This window comes from Rhea pennata, chromosome 14 (genome assembly GCF_028389875.1).
Source record: "Rhea pennata isolate bPtePen1 chromosome 14, bPtePen1.pri, whole genome shotgun sequence".
Taxonomy (NCBI): domain Eukaryota; kingdom Metazoa; phylum Chordata; class Aves; order Rheiformes; family Rheidae; genus Rhea; species Rhea pennata.
This window is the reverse complement of record NC_084676.1, coordinates 2,966,801-2,991,280: the sequence shown is the minus strand read 5'-3', so window position 1 is coordinate 2,991,280 and position 24,480 is coordinate 2,966,801. Positions and strand designations below refer to the sequence as shown.

Below are 24,480 nucleotides of genomic sequence, written 5' to 3'. Positions count from 1 at the left end.
TGTAATATTCAGGAATTTTTAGGGTTTTAGGGCTTATGTCTTATGTGACAAAAGCCCTTGTAGTGAAGCTGTTAGTACTTGCTACAAGTAAGATCTCATAAGTTTCCTTTGAGATTGCCTACTCGAGTGATAAACACAGAATTCCCTTTGGAGAGAGCTCCAGATAAATGGTGGTATCTGATATATTGATGTGTTAATCATAAGGCAATGAAGCAATGTTTTCATATTTCCTATGGAGAGTGCAACCTGTCTAGAACAGCCAATTTTTAGGAGTGGTTAGTAATCAGAGTTCCACAAGAGCAGTATGCTTTTATGGTATTCGTTACAGTTTCAGTGCATCTTTTAAAGATGGTGTGTGTGCGTGTGTGTTTGTGTGTATTTATTTTAATTCCTGCCTTTGCTTTACGCTGGATTTCTAAATACAAACTTATTTCTGCATGGTGTATTTTGCCCAGTGAAATGAACCTAAGAATATAGGAAAGGCTAGAATAAGTGTTTTAAATAAAAGCTGTATGTATTGGGCATTTTGAAGATTCTTGGATAAGACTCTTACAGGCTTCTTAAGGTGCGTTGGAGAGAGGTAACTTAGTTTTCTAGTGTAGTTGCCCTGAGATACAGAATTTTTAAATTGACAGTGTGAACTAGATGCCACTCCTGCAAAGTGAGAACTGTAAATGATCTAACTCTAGTTCCAGTATTAACATCCTTTTAATTGCCAGGCCACGGATTGTACCTCTGAAATAACTTGGCATTTTTTCCCTCCAGATACATAGGTGAGCATTTGGATGTCCTACTGTACAACTTTGAAACCAGAGTTATTGATGGAATCTTTCCTTCGAAGAAATTGTCCCAATTGGCAAAGTTAACTGAGCAAACTTGTTCTTAGGACATTTTGGTTAAAGTTAAGGATCTGTCACTTGTTCTTCAAGTAGCACAGTTTGCTGTAATGGCAATTCCAAATTTTGTGAATGCTGTGGCTGGCAAAATATCTAGAGAAAGGCTGGATAAACTATCTTGTTGCAACTGCTTCTTTATTTGTAGTGCATGATGAACTGAGACTACCAGATGCAAGTGCTCCCCATTAAAAGACAATGGTATTCCCCACTGAGGGCTTTCCTGCTCTGAATCAATCTACTGAGAAGATAGATTCAGCTCTGAAGACCTTTATGTCAGCAGTCCTTGGGCTTTCCAGAGCAGTAATTTTTTTTTTTTTTAGTGTTGTAATTTAATGTTCCTCTGTAGTAGCTTTGTATGCATTTTCCTAGACTAAAAAAAAAAAAAAAAAAAAGGAGGAAAATGGAGAATATGTGGATTTTTTTTTGTTGTTGTTGTTGGATTAAAGAAATTGGATCCACTCTCCTGAGCTAACTGGATAATTGATGGAAAGCTGGCCTGTGGTGACCAGCTGCTAACAGGGTTTTAGACTAAACCATGAGTAGTTGTAAATATTTGATTGCAGGAGGACTGTGAGAGTTTGGTTTTGGTTCTTTTATGGCAATACTGGCTCTGGGAAATGCTTTGCTTGGCATTTAGTGCATTGACTGTTACATTCACTGGTTTGGATTGAAAAGAAGCTGTGTAGTTAGATTTCTGTAGATAATTACGTCAAGCCCATTTTGTGTCTTTTATGTCCAAAGTCTGCGCGAAGAACTGTCACAAGCTAATTATCCTAAACTGACATTCTTTTTATAGTGGTGCTAAATATCTCTGGCCTGTTACTGAGGCTGCAGTTTATCAATATACAAGTACATCTCAATTTTTAACATGAAGGTTTCAGGTCTGCTGCTGCTTTAAAAAAAAATCTGAGCAGTTTAGCTGAATTGATAATGCTTATCTAATGAATTAAGAAGCATAGTAATGTTTAAAGAGACATAAAAAATACATAAAAAGTTGTTTTGTCATCAGTTTAAAAGTGTTTCTTTTCTTTGGAAGTGGTAATAGTGCAGGCATGGCAGATATGCTGCCCGGAAAAAATGTGTGCATGGGGTCTGGTCCTCAAATTGATAAACTTTTAATTTGTTCTATGTTTTGTTTTTTTCCTCCATCTACACCTTTAGGTTACAACGTTGGTTAATACAAGTAACAAGGGCCCCTCTAATAAAAAAAGAGGGCGCTCTAAAAAGGCTCATGTCTTGGCTGCTTCAGTTGAACAAGCAACAGAGAATTTCCTGGAGAAAGGAGACAAAATTGCAAAGGAGAGTCAGTTTCTTAAAGAGGAGCTAGTAGCAGCTGTGGAAGATGTTCGCAAGCAAGGTAAGAGATACGTGTTTTTAAAACTAGAAATTCTCATAGCAAGTAGAACTATTCCCGTGTCCCTTAGCTGTTGTTTCTAATGACTGTGCTCCTCTTCGTTTGCATAGATTTTCGCTTTGTCTCAGTGGGTTCTCCTAGCAAAGATGTTAACTGGGCAGACCGGGAAAGCAGATGTCTCAAGAAGAGATTCAGAAGAGAGAGAAGGGCTGATTCTTTAAAGAGCATTTAAAGCTCAATTTAGCCTTAAAAGTAGACTTTTTCTCCCCCCTCCACCTATAAATGTTGTGTAAACACTTCTCAAATACTTGTCAATAACTTCTTCAAGATTTGGATGTATTTAAAACAGCATTGTAGGAGGAAGAACTGCATATCCTTGACTATGCTGGGTGTTTTGAATATGCTAAATAGAAACAGCAATAAACAGAATGCAAGGATCTTGATTAAATCTTACATATTTTTTTCCTCATATCTAATATTGATTTTTATCATTTCCCTTGTTACTTCCTTGGAGAAAACCTGTAAGAAAAGCCTATGGAGCTGACTTACTGTAAAATTTGAACCAGTAAATGTTGTTGCTCTTAAATCATTTATCATTCTTCCACTCATGAGCCTTTTCTATGCTTCAGTGAAACCTAGTCAACTGGTATTAATGGTGGCTGCTTCAGCAAAGAAAAAAAGAAGAAAAACTCATTAGCATTAATTACTTGTTTGTAGCTGAAATTGCACGGGGCTGAAATATTGGTTGAAAATGGTTCTAAGTTCTGGAATAGCCTGGTTGACAGACCAAAGAAACATCAACATAAGGGGCTGAGCTGGCTGAAATTAATAACAACAACAACAAACAAAGACCTCTTTGACTTCAAGGCCTTTAATTCCTGATGCTTGCTTGATTGCTACTCAGTACTGGAAATGAGACTTCAACTGTGAATAGCTTCAAGTGACCCTTAGGTGGTGTTAATGAGGGCAGAGCTGTACTCAGTCCTCAAGATTGTGAAATCCCTAGAGTTGTCCTTTAGCTGAATTTGTAGTTGTATATTACAGTGAGAAGCTAGTAGGAAAGAAAGACTGATAGAAAAGCTGCAGTAGAACAGTTTCATTTGCTTCTTAGTTCCTATTTGATTTCAAGAACATACAGGCTTATTGCCAAAACTTCCCCTGCTTTGTAGATCTTTGATGGAGGAAGTAGGATCTGTAGCTGAAAGCTTCTAGGCTGAAATAACTTTCCACCTTAACATTGTTTCACTTCTGTACTATTTACAGCTTGCATGAAATCTGGTGCCTGGAGATGATAGCTATATCCATTCTCTGCAGCTGAGAGTGGATGGTTATTATACTTAAATGATTCACCTGAATACAGTTGCCACATGCTGCCTTTTGTGGCAATGCAGTCGCAGGATCGCTAGGCTGCTGGGGCAGCACGACCAGCGGATAAAAGCCTGTGTGTCTGTCATGGTATTAGTATTCGGTCAGATTTAGCAGAGTGGAGCAGTTCTTCCTAAGGGGGGAAAAAAAATCCTTTGCAGTAATTAGAAGCAAATGGTGGAAAATGAGATACAACAGACCACAGAGGGAAGGGTTATTGCCAATACCCAGGGATTTGTTCTGGGAGGACTGCTGTTCTCAGCAGTGCTAATGACAGTGAGGAGATGCAAAGTTGCAAAGTACACAATTATATTTTGTGAACTTAGAAGTGTTTCCAGTGTTGTGGTAGACCAGTTGAATTCATGAACTGGGGAAATGAGAAAAGTGTGATATAAAGCCTAGTCAATTGCTTAGCAAAACTTCCCGTTGTTTGTGTGTTTATCTGCATTTTGCACCTGGAGGCAAAAGTGGAGAGGAAATTCTGGATGTCTTGGTCAGAAGGAGAATGATTGTGAATGGCCAGCATCTATGTAGCTGTGAAGGCAGCACAGGGATTAGGGATGGATAGCACGCTGTGTTCAGCAGAAGGCAGGAAAATAGAATTAATAATGCCTCTATTTAGAGTAGCAAGAGGTTTAGTTACCATGATAAAAAGAGATGAATGAATGCAGACAGAGATTATGAGGATGATTAGGACAATAGATAACTTGTCTCATCAGAGAAAATTAAAAGTGTCTGGCTAAATGGCAGAGCTCAGAGGGTTGTGATCAGTGGTGCAGAGTCTAGCTGAAGGCTTGTAGCTAGCGGTGTTTCCCAGGGGTCAGCACTCGGTCCAGTATTGTGTTCAATTTATTCATCAGTGACCTGGACGAAGGGACAGAGTGCTTCCTCAGCAAGTTTGATGATGATGCCAAACTGGGAGGGAGTGGCTGATACACCAGAGGGCTGTGCTGCCATTCAGAGAGACCTGGACAGGCTGGAGAGATGGACAGAGAGGAACCTTGTGGAGTTCAATACGAAGCGTATTGCAGCGTCCCGCACTTGGGAGGAATAACCCCATGCACCAGTTGGTGCTGGTGCTGGCCTGCTGGAGAGCAGCTCTAGGGGAAAAGGACCTGGGGGTCCTGGTGGACAAGCTGACCAGGAGCCAGCAGTGTGCCTTTGTGGCCAGAAAGGCCAATGATATCCTGGGCTGCATTAGGATGAGCATTGCCAGCAGGTCGAGGGAGATAATTCTGCCCCTCTACTCAGCCCTGGTGAGGCCACATCTGGAGTATTTCTGGGCTCCCCAGTGTGAGAGAGATGTGGAGCTGCTGAGTGAGTCCAGCGAAGGGCTACTAGGATGATTAAGGGACTGGAGCATCTCTACTATGAGGAAAGGCTGCAAAATCTGGGCCTGTTTAGCCTGGGGAAGCAAAGACTGGGGGGGGGGATCTTATCAGTGTCTGTAAGTATCTGAAGGAGGGTGTAAAGAGGATGGGGCCAGACTCTTCTCGGACTTCTCAGCGGTGACCAGTGACAGGACAAGAGGTAACAGGCACAAACTGAAACACAGGAAACTCTGAACATAAGGAAAAACTTTTTCACTGTGAGAGTGACAGAGCAGTGGCACAGGTCACCCAGAGAGGTTGTGGAGTCTTCTTTTTTGGAGATATTCAAAAGTTGTCCGGATGCAATCCTGTGCAATATGCTTTAGGTGACTCTGCTTGAGCAGGGGGGTTGGACTAAATGGTCTCCAGAGGTCCCTTCCAACCTCATCTCTTCTGTAATTCTGTCTGCATGTTTGTGGTTTTAGCTTGGCAAAAGAATATTGAGAGGGTACATGATTTTTGTGAGTGCACTTGTTTGTAAAAATCTATTTGTTGTGGTAAAAGCATTGGAGATCAATTGTACCATGAAGTGTTTAGCTATCCTGGTATTGTTGGGAAGTGTTTTGGATCTAAACTGGTTTCTTACCCATGTGGTTGGCATTGAGACCGGCTGCAAAGTCAAGAAAACATTTTCCTCCGGGTCAGATTGACAAAGATAGCTATTTTCTATTCCTGTTCTCCTCAAGTATGACCATAGTTTGCTTCCTGTGTATATCTGTATGATAGTTTGAAGACCCAAGGTATTAGCTATGTTCTTACTGTTGCATTTTTTTGTGTGACATGTCACATAAAGAATGAAAAATTAAAGATTAGAATTAGAAAGCTTAATTCTGTGTGTAGGGTTGGAAGTGAGAGAATGGATGATTTTATGAATCCTGTGGCTTTAAATTGTGTTTCATGGTAACCTCCAGTTGCAGGGGGAGAGGAGCTGCTGATTCACCACTTTCAGTCCTATGCTTCTGTGAATGAAGCTCTCAAACTAAACAAAAGGGGGGAAAGTTTTTCAGCTGCACTTTGTGCAGGTGGTGCACTGCTTAAGGATTTCAAAGGAACGTAAGAAAGCCAGTTTCAACACTGAATTCTTCTTGGAAAGCTCAGATTAAAATTCTGCTGTGATCAATTAGCTTAATTTCTTGCCACATTGCAAAGAGCGCTCTTGCTTGCTTCCTACAAGAAAAATGTTCTAGGAATATGTCATATATTACAAATAATCCCCCTGCCCCAGACTTGGGAGCTTTGAAAAGCCCCACCTAAGGGAACTGGGACAGCTCTAGGCAAACCACAGGTGAGTGTTATACGCAGCAGATGATGTAACTGAAGGCAAGATTAAGGAGTTAATGGAAGCTTTTGTTTCCCTCACTATCAACCCCCACGTTGACAGGGCAAAAGGAAATCCAAAATAGGGGCTTGAAGAAAGAAATTAATTACCCTTTATAGCAAAAAGCAGGAACAACCTTCTCGAGCTCTCATGTTGGGCACTGTGGGTGGCAGTAGTGGGGACGTAGGACATATATCCAAGGTAATATAGTCTTTAAATTCTGATTTCATACTTATCCTCGCTTGGTGAGGAATAGCCAGTCATTAAGGAAATCCGATACGGTATTATGAGCAGAGGGAAGTGTGGCCTGGGTGCAAATGAACAATGAGTTGTAAAATCGCCGAGTGGGAGCACTGCTATGCAAGGTAACCAAAGCCAGGTGTAACTGGTGCATGCCCAAATACCTGTCAGAGCGGTAAAAATGACTCTTTAAAATGCTGAGGATTGCAGCATATGCAATGAAAGCATATGCAGGAGCTGGCATGCTCATGGAGTTCTTTGCATTTCTAATACCTAAAGTGAAACAGCCTGGACATAGGCTTTAAACTGGAAGGTGCTGATGGGTAGGAGATGGTGGATGTATGGGCACAAATTTGTACCTTGAGGGGGGAAAAAAAATGCATCTGTGCCCGTGTGTGTCCTGAGTGCATGTTGGTTGTCTTTGCATTGCCTGTGCCGAAATCCTCTGCTGCTTTCCGGTAAGGTGTTCGTATAAAGAAAACCTTTTCTGTCACGGGCATAGTTTACCACGCTGCGGAGGAGGATTAATAGTGCTGTCTGCAACTGCTGTCAGACCCCGTGGGCATAGCGAGAATGAGATGAGAAAATGGTAATTTTCTTTTGATGGACTAAAATCTTAGTATTTCTGAAATGGGCTTTGTTCCATTAGATTTAATTGAATTCTTAGTATTTTATTGGCAACATCATAGTATGGCTACTTTTGTCTCCTCTTTTCTTGACTCTATTTTATTTTCTTTCCCTGTGGAATATCTAGTGAAAATCTAAGATTATACTGGAAAGCCAGATTATGCAACTGGTATGAATTCTTATCTGGATAATCTGAGTTGTATAATCTGATCCTTTTGCATCGTAACTCTTGCAGTTCTGCTCACTAATTTACTTTGTTACCTGTGGTTCAAATTTGAAAAGGTTAAGGCTGATCTCCTAATGCATGCACATGATGCAGTAACTGCATATTTAAGATGGGGCAGAGTTTCTTATTACCCTTGGTACCTTTGAATCTGGTTTAAGTAACCATTCTGCGTCACCTTTTCTTTGTTAAAAAAAAAAAAAAAGAAAAAAAGAAAAAAAATCTGAAAAATAATTTATAGAAAAAATATATATGCAACAACTTTAAATTTATTCTTCTTAGTTACGAAAAGCTGGTTATCTTTTAACATTTTGACAAGCTATTTGAAACGTATCAAATCTTTTAAAATCTCTCTTTAATATTAAAAAAGGAGTAGCATTTTATTTCAGACTGGCTTGTAAGGTTGCAACTTGAGAAGGAAGGAAGATAATTTTTTCTTTTAACTATCAACTTTTGTGATTCAAATGCAGTGAGTGACTACCTCTCTGAGTTGTCTTGGATAGAAAATGAATGAAAAACAATGTTGCTCTACTTTAGAGGTTTAGGAAGCAAGAATGTCACACTTATTTAAATGAGGGAGGGAGCGTACGTCATGAGCATTGTTTCTGGCATATGTCTTAAATACTGATGTTGTTAATGGATTTTATAGCTTGTGGTTCTGAAATTGGCTTCACTCTCCGTCTCTTACAGAGGAACAAGAAGAGTCATGTCAATTGTAACTTGGCACTGATGGCTTTTACAGTCTTATTGCTGGTTGCAGGTATTCGACCTCAGAATAGATGCTCTTTCATCCATTAGGGAAGCTAAGACGTCTAACGCTCGTTAAACTAATGAGTCATGTTCCTCCAAAAGCTGCGTAAGGGTAGCTTTAGTCTGATGTTTAGAGTTGGTCCATACTTGTCCAGAAGCCGTTCTTCTCCGTGTCACAGTGCTGAAGTACAAATTGTTTACTTAATGTTGAGTTGTTCCTCCTAGTACTATCCAGGGTGATGGAGGGGTGTAGCATGTGAGGGAACATTTGAACAAAATTGAGTGTCTTGGTGTAGCTTCTTGGACAAGCAAGTGAGGGTGTTAGGGCTGTAGTCCTCTTTGGAGATGTAGAACGCCTGGGTGCTAGAAGCTCTTCTGGGGCAAGGTATCATTGCTTAATGGCAGGCACATGGATGATCTACCTCTGAAGAGTGATTTTTTTTAGCAGCTGAAGTACACTTCCCAGACTGGGGATACGTGGTACTGGGTTACCTGGCTGTGGGAGTAGGCGAGCCATTGGCAGGATGGTACTGCTGCATCATCTTGGGATTTAGGTGTAAATCCAGCCCAGCTCCCTTTGCTAGTGGATTGCTGGGAATTAGTGTCCACTTCTGCTTGTGAAGTATTATTTGCGATTTTCTTCTTATCTGAGAGACGTGCTATTTGTGTTTTGGCATTTGGCCATACAGACGCTTTTTCATGCAGGTTTGGGAAGCCTCTGACACAGCAGTTCAGTAATAGGAGTTTTTGTATGCTTTCTTGTCATCTCTAGTTACTCACAAATCTTTGGCCTTGAGTACCTACCATTTTCTAAACTAAATCCTAGCTGTTCACCAAATGTCTCTGAAGTGCAAAGAAACCAAAGAACAATAATCGAGATTCCAAAACTTGCTACTGTGTAAGAAATGTGGTACAGAAAGAAAAATGCTTCTTCAGAAAGGGAAAAAATTCAGAATTTACTGCTCTGAATATATGCAGAAATTATTCTTAGGCTTTCTGAATGCCTTCTGGATGAACTTCTCTAATTGTTTAGCTATGAAAGGCAAAGGCCACTTTAACCAGCTGCGTTGTTACCATGTGAAATCTGAATTCTCTCCTCCTACGGATGCTTAGTCGCAGGTTATAAAATGTTCAAGTATTTTAGTTGACAATGCATTGCCTTGTATGCAAACCACTGAGTTGTGTAGCTGGTTTCTTTGTAGCCTTTCACACCTATGAAGGGAGGCAATTGGCATGAAATCTAGCCAAGTCATTGCTCAGAATTGTTTTACTCTCTGATGAATTTGTGGCACTTCTTTGTACGTCTATAGTATTTTCTGCTGTTTTTTACCTAACTTTTATACACACACAAGAATCTAAGCTTTCACTTAATTTTTGAAAGTATCGTAATGTTACATAGAAGGGAGCGAAAGTTCTGCATAGTTTTATTTAAATATTTATATGAAATAACTGGAGACTGCAGTCTTGCATGTGATAGCTATGCCATGCTGTATTTCCTCTCCAGAGGCAAATATGTCAGATACAATTCTGATGTATTAAAATACTTGCATAATTCAAAATAAAAACCAAAGTATTAACTACAAATTGTTGTTGTTGTTCCCCCCCCCATTGTCCTTGCCCCCAATTCCATGTGATAAAAATACTTCAAGGCAGCTACATGTAATTTTAATAGCTGGTTATATTTAGGCAAATGTGATTTTGTTCTCAAGACTTGGATTGGCTTGTCCAGAAATTCTTAGGAGATGATGTGGGATACTGAAGTGTGCCAATCTTCCTCTCCTGCGCAGGTGACCTGATGAAGAGTGCTTCTGGGGAGTTTGCGGATGACCCCTGCTCTTCGGTGAAACGCGGGAACATGGTCCGAGCAGCCCGTGCCCTCCTCTCGGCCGTTACCCGACTGCTTATTTTGGCTGACATGGCAGATGTCTACAAGCTACTTGTTCAACTTAAAGTAGTAAGTGTTTTTCTTATCCGTAACTCGCTTCCCAGGGCCCAGTGTGCTAGGCTGACTGTCAAATGGTCTTTGTTTTATGCATGTGTGCTGACCCCTGTGTATGTGCTGTCAGCACCTCGCTTACCGAGCAGGATTTTTTCTGCTAGCAGGGTGTGTGTAATGCTCATTGGTTGTTTTTGCACTGTCAACTGACAGGCTTTTGACAGTGTTGCACTTTATTTTGAACTTTTAGTTTTGAAACTAAATGTACTATGATGTACAAACTGCGTGCGGTAACCTGCTTTCTTAAAGAAGAAATTTGGTTTTTTTGTTAGTACTTGCTTATACCTGGTAGGTATGCCTAGCTGCTAGTTGAAATGAGTAGCTTCATTTGACTAACTAAAGTTGATCGGGAATATTTTAAGAAGCTTTTTTTAAATTTAATTTAAAATCTTTTAAGAGGAGGAGGATGAGTGATTAACACAGAATTTGCAATGAAATGAGACTCTGTACTGGGCCTACTTAGCAGTGGAGATCTGAGGGCTCTCCGCTTCCCTTCTCTGGCCACCGCCTCAGCTTTATGAGGACTCTGGGCTCCTTTGTGCTCTTTCAAATATGTGAAATTGGCTGTCTCTGGTAGCTGGTGAGTGCAAAGTAGTAGCAAAGCCTTAAGTACCGTTAGCCTTTGAAGTGTATCTTTCCAAAAAAATACAAGGCAAGAGAGCAAGATTGCTTTCTGTCTGTTACAAAGTGTATTCTAAATTATTTTATCGGAACTGTAGGCTGGATTACTTGGCAAAAAATAAGTGAATGTGTACTCTTTTAGGTGGAAGAAGGTATCTTGAAATTAAGGAATGCTGGCACGGAACAGGATTTGGGTATTCAATACAAAGCCCTCAAACCAGAAGTCGACAAACTTAATATAATGGCAGCCAAAAGACAACAGGTATAGTGATGGCAGCTCTTTGTTCTGGATATTGTTTCTTTTTTTTTTTTTTTCTTTTTCAAAGTAAGAATGTGAAGTTGCCTTGCTACTTACTTTGGTGTACCAGTTGCTGCTAACAACTTCTTTGTTGAGTACTTTGTTGCACTCAGCAGTGTTAAGAAATTGAGCTGATCTTACACTGTAAGCAGAAAATGTGTTCAGCTGTAGTATACTGCTTCTGATACAGTACATTGTTAGTAAGAACATGTTATTTATACAGCATGTGTAACTTCACAACACTAACCAGCATGGCTTTAGTACCTTAATGGGATGCTGCGTCTGTAGAATTGTATCAGTGCACCTCAAAACTTGCATTTCAGATTTTGAAGCGCTGTTCGTGTGTGTAAAGTATGAGACATGAGTGAGTACCTCATACTCTCACTGCTAGACCACACTGCCTTTATAGTTCACACAGATGTGTTATACAGCACATTTAAGTGGGGAACAAAAGTCCCTGTTCATGATGGAATTATGACTGTTTCAGAGAGTGAGTGCCAATGCAGCATGGCTGGTTAGTCTTGCACAGAAATGCCCATTTGAGAAGACATTTATCATCCTTTGTGCTAGGTATGTGTGCTGTATTGTGTAGCTAGTGGTTAATCTTAAACTGCATGTAAAATTTGTTTTGTTCAGCACCACTGTTGTGACTCATTCTTATGTAGGTAAGTTTTGAACAAAAAGCACAAATGTGGGTAGTCTGATTTATCTGAAATAGTGTAGTCTTGGTAGAGCTGCTTTTCTTTTTTTCTTTGTTCTGCTGAGGTACCTCTGTGCTTTTTTTTTTTTTTTTTTTTTTTTTTTTTTTGGATGGATTTATCTTTGAAAATATACAGGGTTCAATTTTAAAAAGACTGCCAGTTGGCTATGTACTTGAAATCTGATGGCAGTAAGGTTGCATTGGCAATGCAATGATATTCTTAAACTACTTGCAAATCCCTTTGTTAAAATGCTCCACATAGACCAAGAATATGGGTTTCTTACTAAATATCTCTGTGCCAGTTGCACAAATTAATTGAATTAATCACTTGTGAAATAGAACCAATAGACTAATATGCCAATGGTTGTTAGAGATTACTTCCTTCCTCCCTCCCCCCCAGTTAAATGATGCTTGTCACTTATATCTAGGCATCTTAAAGCATATGTTACAGAAGACAGTGACAACTTAGATTGATCCTGTGCTTCTTTTCATGTCTGTGACTTGATTTACAAAACACAGTTGTTTCCAGGGAAGCCTCTTGAATTTAGTCTAGTTGTTTATTTGATAGTTAAAAATCAGCTTGCTTTTTGTTACCTCAAAATGTAAAACAATGTTTTTGAGGATTGAGATCCCTTCTAACTCTGTAGATGTAAAGTAAACTCAAGTTTACGGGTTTTTTAAATGTGTATGAGCTGTGGTGTTCTGAAATTAGTTGAGCCCTTAAGAATAGGGGTGTGGGAAAGCTCAAGGTTAAGTTAGATTTGAACATACTAAGCAAAGAACCTGCTCCTCTTTTTAGGGTGCAGGGAGATAGCATATGTGTATAAAATGTGGGAAAGATTCTTAAAAGCTTTTTTTCTTTAATTTTCCTAATAGGAACTGAAAGATGTGGGTCACCGCGATCAAATGGCGGCAGCCAGAGGAATTCTTCAGAAGAACGTTCCGATTCTTTACACTGCTTCGCAGGCCTGTTTGCAGCACCCTGATGTAGCTGCCTATAAGGCTAACAGGGACTTGATCTACAAACAGCTGCAGCACGCAGTCACTGGCATCTCAAATGCAGCTCAGGCAACTGCCTCAGATGATGCTGCTCAACAGCAAGGTGGAGGTGGCGAACTGGCCTATGCTCTGAACAACTTTGATGTAAGTTTTGGACTTAAAAAGTGGTAACTCCTCATTTCACTTGCTCAGTTTTACTAGCTGGCTTTTTTAATTACTACCTGAGAGATTATTATTGTTATTATTTCCCCACGGGAAAATAACCCAAGTCTGCAGTGACTTGGCTTTTATTTTTAAAAAATACCTTTTCCAAAATGGGATTGAGAGAATACAGAAAGGAATGATGCAGTTCTCAATGACAGAACTGTCAAGTTAAGCTAACTCCAAAACAGCAGTTACTGTACTCCTTACATTAGGTGTAAGCCCTTGGTTGATATGAAATTCATTATTTCATAATGTATTCCGGTAGGTGACAGAAATGACTTATTAAAAGTGAATAATGTACTTGGAATTGTCCAAACCACCTATTGGGAGGAACATGAGGTGGGAAGTTTAATATGATCTTTGTTTGAGAATGAAGTCATTTCAAACAGATGTGTTGTACTGATCTGTCATATACTTTACCTTACATTCAGTAGGTTACTGAGGAGAGCTATACATTTTTCATGAGAATGCTTTGCTCTTGAAGCAACCAGTCTGTCTCTACCACTGATTGAATTTCTGGGTTTTAAACAACTCGGCACTAACTTACTTCTAAAACTCTGTTTAACATAAACACTTTCTAAGTGAGGGTCTACTTTTCTCTTTGCCAAGTATTGTTCACTCTCTCCTTTTTGTTCTTAAGACTCTAGGTCCCCTATGTTACTTTGTCTACCATGTTTCTTGACTTCTTTTACCCTCTCCTTAATGGAAAAATACTGTTGACGTCTCCCTGTGCCCCAGCTGAAATGTTTCTATATGAACTCCTAGGTAATAAGGGAATGTCATAGTTATTTTGGTCTTTGACTATGGTTTTCTTAAATTCCACTGGTTGTGTGTTCAACTACGTAAATTTTAAGAATGTGCGTCTGGTTAGCACTCAAAGGCTTGGGGATTCAGGCAGGCAGTTTCTGTAAAAGAACACAACATTAAGGATTGGCTTTAGTATTTAAACGTGAAGCAATGATTGAGTCCAAGCTCGTGCACTGGCTAATATAGCTCAAACCGTTTAATGTGATAATTAACAATGTTTTACTATATGAGCACTCTTAACACGTAGCCAGAGGTGTTTCGGGTTTTTGTGGCGTTTTGCGTTGTGTTTTGCATTTTTGAGTGTTGCCATTCTCATGGAGCTTTTGAACTTTTCCCGTTATCTGTGAGGCTGCCTAGGAGCAGCATGGCTCGTTCAGCAGGCCAGCCTGCGTGGACACTTGGGTGATCCTTTGGACTGCCTGTCCTTGACCAAAGAGATGGACAAAGCAAATGTGTTGAGGTTTTCTGCAGATGTTATTCCTGCTCCTCATCTCCTGTTAATGTTCAAGTATTATTGGGCTCTTGTAAGAAAGGTTCCCTGCCCTGCTCCACCACTCTCCCTGACACTCCAGTGTCTTTACTGTGATGGTCAAATATTAAATGGTTGCCAGAAGATATCAAGATAGTCATTATCTGTGTCTCTCTTTTTCATACTTTGTGATTTTGGGGTTGTAGCATATTACCACTCTATTGTCTTCATGGTGAAAAATTCCAGGAAAATTAAGGAGCGTATTTGAACAATATGATGGACTGTATTTTAAACTGGTCGCAAATGTTGTGTAATTCATTAGGGAGACTAATTGTGCTGCCTAGGAAGGGAAGTAGTGGCTGTGACGTTAATGTGAAGTTAGCTGATACACAAACTGACCCTGAAACTACTATTTCAAAAAGTTTGGAGCTGCTTTTATGAAGAGCTGGCAATGTCCTTTTCCCTCCCCTTGATGAGGGGAAGACTCAAAGCCTAAACAAACCACTGAACCTTGAAATGGCTAAATCATTTTCCATAATAAATTGCAGAACCTGTTTAAATAAACCACTGGAAAATCCTCCCAGGGTATGTATACTGATAGCTTTTTCCTGCAAAATTTTTGTGGGTGGTATTACTGGTCCCTTGAAATTCCTCAAACTTCCTGATTCACAAACCTGTGATGCTTTTCTGCCTTGAAGTTGATTCCAGTGCTATTTTAAACATCTGTGTTCATGTTTCATGTAAAATTTTGTGGGATACCATTGTATTTACCTTCATAATTGCATATGGCAAAGAGAAGGAAAGACTGGATAAACAAGGACAACAGAGCACTCTATATAGGACTAATTTTGGATGTTTGTTTTTCCTGTTTTTCTTCATGATGCAGTAATTATATTTGACAACTTAAATAGTTAAGGCATGTCCAGATTGACACGGAGTTAAGAAAGAGTTCCATACTTTGAACCTTATTTGTGCTGGCACATTTGATTTTGCTGTTCATATAATGAGACTTTTTGTGGCCAAGATTTTGTTTAGCTGTCAAAGCAGCATAAGAAATGACTAGCAACTTAATCTGTTGGGAAACCTTTTAGTAATTTTGCTAAACTGCTCATAAAAATTGCCCTCGGTGCCAAAATTGTTTTATTTGCTTTGATGCTCAATCAAGGGTTTGCTCTAGATGTTGGTCTTTTTGATGACCTAACCATAACTTACTTGTGAGTCCAGTTGCTAATTTCCAAAACCTTTACTTTGCTAGAAACAAATTATTGTGGATCCATCAACCTTCAGCGAAGAACGTTTTAGGCCTTCCCTAGAAGAGCGCCTGGAGAGCATCATTAGTGGAGCAGCCTTAATGGCTGATTCATCCTGCACACGTGATGACCGGCGGGAACGTATTGTCGCCGAGTGTAATGCAGTGCGACAGGCCTTGCAGGATCTGCTTTCAGAATACATGGGGAATGTGAGTATCTTCTGTTCTGTTTGTTTAATTTTTCTGGTTTTAACTCCATGTGACTGTCTAAAATGTGAAGTCAAAGCTGTGTGTCTTGAAGCTGGTTTGTCCTGTTTCTGGACGGGATTTGAACATTAACCTGTAACCATACTGAAAGGTATGTCAGAAGGCCAACGTGGAAGCAGGATCAAACATATTTAGATCATCCATGGTACTTATCCTAAAACCAGTCTCTGTTCTTCAGGGAAACTGTTATCGTCAAAATGAGTAGCCCTTCAGTATTACGTTTTGTCTCTTAAATTTTATATAGAATTATATGGTCTTTCTTTTCCTTCAGTTTTTATTAACGTAATTTGGCTTGTGGAAAATTACCACTTTTTTCACTTCTTTTGAAGCTTAGAAAGTTTAAATGCATGATCCTTTTTAGCTAAAGGCATGGATTTTTTCAGAATCAGGTTAATTACTACTGCTACTCCATATGAACAAAGGTGGTGAATATTTAAGTCAAACCTTAAATATTTAATAAGAAATCCTGAAAACAGTTTGGTGTAAATATTGGACTCAGAGCAGTTTTCTTCCTCCAGTGTTTAGGCAACCTATATTTAATACACATACTGTATTTGAAGCTTGAGAGTGTTTCTACAGTTGGAATAAGTGTCTGCATTTGAGGGCACTATGATGCGTTATTGAACTTGGTTTTTTTTTCTTATTTTCCACTGTTGCCTCTTTCTTCTTAGCCTAGTCAATAATCTGAATAGCTTTTGCTGTGTTGAGAGATGAACTGGGATATGATAGGACTTAGAATATGCCTAGTCTTTCAACTTAAGTACTGCCCAAACGGGAAGATACCGAGTGAAAAGTTGCAGAAATGGCAACCACTTAGCAAAGGTAACTAAACAGATCACAGCACCATGACAAGTAAAATGGGATAAAGAAACCTTACTGGGATGAGAAGTCTTATTTAAACTTTTGAGCATGTTTGAGATAAAACTTAGCTTAGAAGTACTGTCTTTAGACAGCAGGATTTATTCAGGAACATTGTGATGTTATGTGCCCTTACCTTCAAAATGTTATCTTTTGGCCAAAACTGCTTCAACCTGAAATAAAAATGGTCCGGCATCTGCCATGTGTGAATTAGACTGGTGTAATTTAGAGAGCAGATGTGTACAGTGAATGCAGATAGAAAGAAAAATAAGGATTTCTGTTTACCAGTAAAAGACAAGAACAAAGTAATTGGACAGAACTGAAAGACAAGTCCCGCAGGCTGAGCTAGGTACCTCATGTAGTCTGTCTTAATTGCTTGTGAAAGTAGCTTGCTCTCAGCGCTGACTTTATGTAGGACTTAAGACTGCAGCCCGGAAGCAAACCGCTAAGCTGTGTCCTTCAGAATCCCTTTCTGATCAGGGTGTTTTGTTAGCATATGATGCATCTATCACAGTCGCTCAAACAAATGTGCTACTGGATTGGATGAATCCCTCTTAGCATGATCGAGAATAAAACATCTACCAAATGCTGAGTCAAAATGTGGAAGAGGCGAATGCTCACTCTTGCACACAAGAGATTTGCTTGGGTTTCTCTCACTGATAGTTGCTCAGTACCTGTGTAAGATTTCAGGGCTTTGAATTCCTTTTGGCTGTATGCATATCTTACTCCTCTAGCTGTATGCTGTTGTCTCTGATATGCAAGCTAAAGTAATCACCCTGAGATGCAAATAATGTATTCCCTATGTTATCTCTTTTAACACATTGTGAAATTAGTGAAGCGTATTGAATTTTTAAAGTCACTGCTGTGTTATGATTGTAGACAGTGTAGTTGGGAAAATGAGATTAGAAATTCGGTGAAATGGAGTGGAAAAAGCAATTGATAAATTATGGTGAAAATATGGGAAGGTGTGTAAAAATCCATATTGAAGATAGAAAGATCTGAAAGTGATTAAACTGAAGAATGAGTAATAGCCAGGGACCTGAACAGCAAAAAAGGATTGTTATGTGTGCAAGAAAAGTAGGGATGTGCTGACTTTTAATAGTGGTAAAGGAAGCATTATATCATGTATATGTATGATATACCCCCAGCTACAGAATCCAGCCATCTCCTGTTGTGCTTTTCTTCCAAGCTCCCTTTGAAGAGGGAAATGAATCAGGCATTAAATCTGTTAATTGCACAGTACTTGCAGTGCATCGTAAATCTCGTTCGAGTGCTAGAAGAAGAGGTATTTATTGGCCAAGTGCAAAAATTCAAACCGAAGACGGGATAAGGAATGCACAGAAAAGGTTGAAGCACTGGAATGTCTGGAGGCAGATTCCTTTTTCCTTTTAAATGCCTTCTGTTCTAGTGACTTGCTCTAGCTTCGTGTGTGTGTCCTTTTTATTTTATTTTATTTTATTTTCCCTCCAGATCTGTAGCAAAAGAAAGGCTGTTTCCTAGATGGTTTGTAACTCAAAACCTAGTGTTTTGGACCTGTAGATTGACTGTGCCTTCTGGCCCGTCCCTAAGGGATGGCGTTGCAGACTGTCTTACAATGTATGGTAGAAGTTTCTGTCTGAACGTAGTTTTCAGTAATGAAGAAACTGAATTACAGGAACTCTTGAACCGCGCGTCTGCTGACATAGTGATGAACCTGTGATTGTATTACTAAAAGGAGAGCAAGAATGGCTTGTTCAGTAGCTCATCGCAAAATTTTTTGTGTCCCCTTTTTTTCAGTTCCTGCGTGTTTTATTCCCTTCTCCATCTGACACGCGTGTCTTACCATTTTCAAAACAGAAGAGTAGCCAGAATTGGTCAGACTAAATGATGTAAATTCATCTTCAGTTTTACTACCTCGTCTCTTGGTTTATAAGCCACAAGCAGAAAATAGGTTTTCTTTTAAAACCTGTGTTGCAGATCCCTCCCTGATTCAAACACCCAATGTGAGTATATGGGAGTGATTTTATTACATTGAGTAAGCTTTATTTTTATTGATAGTGCTGAACAGCCAAGCAAGCGTGGGAAGGCCTAACAAAATTCATTACTGATCCCGAACAGCACTGTAAGAGCAGAGTAGTCCAAGGTCTTGAATCTTAGATCAGCTGACTAAAATGCAATAAATTGACCACATCAGTCCCAGCAAAATTTGTGTGACTGATGCAGGCAAGCTTTAGATGCTTATGTGATGCTGCATTCAGGCATGTTTGGTATGTATTTTATATTATTAAGTAAATGAAAAGATTTCAAAGTATATTTGAGTTTTGCTGGACACTGATATCAGACTTTGTTCTCTCCTCTTCTCCTGTCTCAAAGGGTCAACTTAAATGATGTTCAAGATTAAATTTAATCTAATAAAGAATTTACAAAAACTATGGTCCTGAGTTCAGCAGTGTAACAAAATGTAACAAAAACTGCCTTCTGTGTCTAACTGGGTAATCTTATGTTGGTCAACATTGACTTAGTACAATTTGCCCCAGAAAAAAAAGTCCATAAAGTGGAATATTTTTGAGCAGTGCTTCTGATTTATCCCCATATTGCCTTCGCACAAGCGAATAGTATAATACCTTTCTCGATATGGAGGGCAGATAAAATTCTTGTTAACTTCTTCCGTGTAGTGTACCACTCAGCTCTGCCTTAGTTTTATACATGCAGCTTTCATTGCCGTTAAATAACCTAAACTAGTTGAAGTAGATGCATAAAAAAGAATAGTAGGCAGATAGAGCTGAAGTACTTCTGCGTTTCTAAGCCAATGTACAGAACGGAGAGGTAACAAAATCCTATAAACTTTAAGTCATGACACAGTGTGCGCTTTCGGGTGTAACTCTCCGTGGATGTTATTACTGTGGAGCTTGAACAGCTTGATGTTATCTATGCTTTGTGGAACGGAATAAACATAGGAGATCGTGGTTTTTGAGACTGGCGTTTAGCAGGTTAGAAAACAGGCTGCATGACATGAGCTGGAAGCTAAAACACAAGTTTTCAGCCTGTGCTCAGTTTGACTACATTGCACTTGCAGAAGATATCAATTTGCTGTGCTGGCTTATGTGATTGACACATGAGTCTGGAAATAAAGACTTCCTTAAGCTTTTGAAAATCTGTTTTATTACTTGATGCAAATACCCTCAGGGAGTGGGACAGTTGGGTTTCTTTGCATAAATGCTGTTTTGGAGGCATTCAACAGCAGTTATTTAGTATGCATAGCAGTATGGCAGGAACTCTCGTTTTAAGGTATATGCTGTATCCTAGCAATTTCTGGTGCCTATAACCTAGCCCTTCGTACACACAGAGATACCTAAGACTTTGTACTGTCATAGATGTCAGAAATTCTGGATTGGCTAATGTAGAATGCAAACCCAAAGCGCATTTGTGTACAACATGCTCTTGTACAATAAAATCCCTTGTTACTACATTTAGAAATAATAAATCACGTTACGTAAAGTGGCTTGACGGGTCCTGTCTCACTGGGAATTTTAGTGCTTTCGTATTAACATTCTGACTGGGTCCACAGCTGTCTGGATTGCATTAGAGGTGCTTGGCGGCGAATGGAGAGAAACCGTTTGGGGCCAGCTTTAGAGCAGGCAGTCCAGGCACCGGTTATTTCAACTATTTTTTCCAGTTTGCATCCTGTGGGGTTGAGTACTGTGGTTGGGTGCTGGGTGTGTGGGTGTGTTTCTTTTCTAGTACCAGTTTTTAATCTGAGTGCAAGTTGCGTAGCACACCTCCAAGGTGAATGAAGCAGTTGAATCCAAAATACATTAAGTGTCAGGATCTATCAAAACGTTAAGTACGTTGCCTGCCTGTGACTGCAGTGCCTGAAAAGAGCAGTGGTCTTGTACCTGATGGACAGTGGTCTTGGCTCTCAGAGTGTCAGAAGTACATCTCAAAATTTCTATTTTTGGACTTGGTAGTCTCATAATTTGCTAAACGCTTGGAGTTGTACTACTCTGAGCAAGTAAACTGGGTTTTAGATTTGCTTGCTCTGGTTTGCTTTCCTCTCCTAAGTTTCATTGAGCATCTCCGTGGTACTTGAAAATGAATGAGCAAGAAAGTACTTAGCTTATGTCTTCCATTTCTTTTGGGAGAAGTAATTCTGTATTCAGAACTACCAGCGAAGGGTGTTTTTACTCCCGACGCATGTGTAGGATGCAGCCTGGAGATGAGCTCTGAATTGCCCCATTAATAATGGTGACCCATAACTTTGCATTCCTGTCGGGGAGCCAAGCGTGCAAAGGAACGCACGTAAATTTTCACAAAGCTGTTAAACTTATTTACAGCAAGCACCTCTGTATTTGAAAGGGCTCTTTCACAGCTCCATTAGTGAAAGCAACTGTTTCTTGGAAATAGATGCGAATTAAAATGGCAGACTGATCTGTATTTATCTCTGCGCTGATTTTTTTTTTTTTTTTTCCTTAAAAAAAAAAAAAAGCCAGGATAGACGTTTTGCCTTCAGATAATCTGCCCTTCCTGCTCTAATGTTGCGTTCCTGTCAGCTGGAGATGCTTGGATACTGAAGTGAAGGACATCGCATGAAAGCCCGGGTGGATTTTCCTGCCTTGGACTTCACTGTTCAGGAAAGAGCAATGCAGCATTAAGCTGGGCACTAATTTCCATAGACATTATCAATTTGTCAAAGATACTGCTTTTAAAAACATTAAATTGCTGAAGTAGTAGAGGGGTTTTTTTTTATGTGGTTAATGCTTACAGGATGATATCCGGTAAATAATTCGGCATGCTTTGCATGAAGCCAAGTGAATACTATTAGAATTTAAAACTATCAGTTGGGCGTTTCGGGGCTGTAGAAACTAGCTGACAGGTTGCTTAGCTGCAGAGGATATTTGTGCTGAATAAGAATCAATAACTTTTAAACTGAATAGATTTGACAGCAGTTGGGATTTAGTCTAAAGCGTCTTACATAGCTGTGCTCCATTTGAGCCGCTCCACGCTTTTCAGGATTTTTGGAGCAGGCTCTTGCTACGGTTCAAAGAACAAACGTTGCTGCCCTCGCTCGAAACGCTTGTGCGATGGGGGTGAGCGTGCGTGTGGCGGGAATGAACCCTCTGCTGCTATCCTTAAGCTGGAGAGTAGAGTACTGTACGTGCCTTGTGCAGCAGTGAGGGTTTCCATCCTGCTTGGTCTCTTCCCTCCCGCACTCCGTCTGTTTTTTTAATGATGAAACATCTATTTTTCATTCCTTGTTAGATGTGTGGTGCCCAATGTTAACACCTACCTAACATTTTCTAATTTTACATTGCAAATCCAGACTTTTTGTAGTTTGATAGTGGTCAAAGGACGCTGAAGACTTGTGGAAGGAAGCTCTGAAATAAGAAGCTGGGTGCACTCGCTGGGGAAATGACACCTGGCTTTGAGCTGCGAGATGTTTTGCGTGAACATGTTAGAACGTAGCCAGCAGCTCCCGCTTCGCAGTGCTGTGCGTTGTGACCCGATCTGTTACAGTTCCAGCGTTTGGTAGGAAAACGCGTGGACTTTATGGGTTTACATAAGGTTATTTAGTCACCCCCTACCAAAACTCTGTTCGGTGATACCTGAGTACTCTCTCAGAGCCGAAATCCAGGCGTATGGATGGAAGAGGGCATGTAAGTTTGCACGGTGGTTATTGATCTGTAGATAAACAGCATTTTAGCTTCCAGCAGGATCATACTCCCAACCTGCTGAAGCTTTACACATGCAACTTGGCTTTTAATCTTCCTCTTGGTGGAGGAAGAGGATGGTGGAGTTATTACAAAGGCTGGAATGCTGCAATTTTTGCATTACAACAAATACTAGCATCTGAAGTCCCAGACTCCCCTGACCCCCCCCCCCTTTTTTTTCCCTTAGCTTTGATCTGATGGAAACTTGGATTAAATTCCAATCTTTCTGTGAGATGGGACGATAACTGTCCCTGCATGCTTGGCTCTTTGTTATTGACTGGTAACATCCTCTCCGGTTATCTGGTGATCTGTGAAACTGTTGTACTCCTTTTTTTTTCTTTCTTTTTTCTTTCCCTTCTAATAGCTAATTTTTTTATTATTTTATTTTGCAAGCAGTAGAAGTCATGACTAAAACCCTATTCTAGATAGTGCATTTAACATCTAGACCACGCTCTTACTCTGCTTAACCTGTTTTATCCCGTTTCAGTTACGTCTTCTGTAATGTTTCTACTGTGTGCTGGAGCTGTAGGCGTCCTTTGTTGCAGAAAGGCAGCTGAAGCAGTGCAGAGTAATTAGCATTTGTGCCTTATTCAGGTAATGGCAGCCCTCTTAAATGGAAATAGAGGCAGAAGACTGATTCAGTCCTCTCCTTGCCTGCAGAAAGGAGGAGGATTAAGCTGCATCTTGGAAGACTTTGAATACAGGGGAAAATTTGGGCTGCTTCTTATCTGTGCAGAGACATGTTTTTTCCAGCACTTGTTTTCCCAGGGCTCTCATCAGCGGGGCTTTGCAGCCCGTCTCCTTTAGTTAAACGGCATCTTTGCGTGTTGGAGAACCCTTACTGCACCTCGACTTGATCTGTTAGTGGTCTAGGGAAGACTTGAAACGAGGGGAAACAGATAAATTGGCAGAGCAGAGAAAACTGCCTGTATGCCAGGGTTCACGAATCTTCTGCTCAAAACTGTTTGAAAAGACTTCCTCCGTGACTTTGGAAATTGTATGTTTGAAAAGTCAAGGTTACTGCTGCTGAATTGATACTCTGAGAGCTTTCCTTAAAACAGCAACAAAACCCTAGGCTCTCAGGCCAAGAACTTCCTTGCAAAGGCGTGCTAAAAGATGTGGGTTTTTTCCTCAGTGCAAATTAAGAAGAGAATTTTCTTTTTTCCCCAGGCATCAGGCCACGGTGCGGGGGTGGGGAGGGGACATGACGGGGAACAGGGCCTTTGCAATATTAGCTGTTGTCAGTGAAAAGGCAAAGCAACATCCATCGAAGCTTGCTTTCACAAGTAGCTCTGCTTTTAATAAATTGAGCGTACTTTAACTTCTGTATGTCTCAGGTTGAAGTTAAATATTGCATGATGAGCAGCTGTTTGTGGGTATTGACTTATCTTGCATGTATGTTAACCTTTGACTGTCGAGACAAACTGATTTTTGCCATTCCTTGGGCACTCTGCTGCCTCCGTACGTGGCCAGGAAAAAAAATCACTTCTCTGCGCTGAATCTTTTTTCTGTGCACTGTGGGCCTGAGGTCCTGTCATCTGTGTTTTACCGAATGTAGTAATTTGAAATGATGTTATTAGTTACTTCATAAAACCTGTGGAAAGAACTTGCAAAATGAGGTCTTTGAAAAATGAAAAGGTTTTTGAAAGCAAAAGATTCTTTTATTTTTCAGGAATTGTTTCTCCAACTTGGTAGATAGTGTCGTAAGAGTCAAACATCTCTGCAGAGCAAAGGAAATTCTCGGGAGACATGGGAGTGTGTGGTGGAATAATTTTAAGGGAAATAAGGTACAGTTCTTGTGGATAAAAACAAGTTAGTTTTGATATTTGCAGACCAATTTGTTGGGTAGGGGAATGTGTTCGGACAATAAACAAGCATGCTTGGTGGGGAGTGTTCTGGCCCTCTAGTCCTTCCTGCTTCTTGCTTTAGCCAGATTTTGATTTTAGCTTGTCTTTGATCTACTTGATTTTTATGGACTATATTTTGGTTGCTTATTTAAAAGATATACTTCTTAAAAATAAAAGATCTGCTGTTTATTGCCTTTGAGCTAAATTAACTGAATTTTGGACCAAGATTCCCACATGCTAGCAAGGCAAGCATTTCTTGTTTTGGTTTTTATAATGACAGACATAAGATCTGACCAGGCAGTTTGAGGCTGTGCATAGAGACAACTTAGGGAAGT

General features: G+C 40.0%; 1 protein-coding gene across 2 annotated transcripts in view; it reads left to right on the top strand.

The window, feature by feature from the left end:
* The window catches only part of CTNNA1 (catenin alpha 1), a 115,927-nt gene that overhangs the window by 17,668 nt on the left and 73,779 nt on the right, over positions 1–24,480 (top strand). For both annotated transcript variants that reach the window (XM_062587751.1, XM_062587753.1), the window contains exons 3-7: positions 2,058–2,253; positions 9,931–10,097; positions 10,903–11,022; positions 12,635–12,901; positions 15,493–15,696. In XM_062587751.1, the coding sequence (XP_062443735.1) occupies positions 2,058–2,253; positions 9,931–10,097; positions 10,903–11,022; positions 12,635–12,901; positions 15,493–15,696 (954 nt within the window). The remainder of the gene's footprint in view (positions 1–2,057; positions 2,254–9,930; positions 10,098–10,902; positions 11,023–12,634; positions 12,902–15,492; positions 15,697–24,480) is intronic.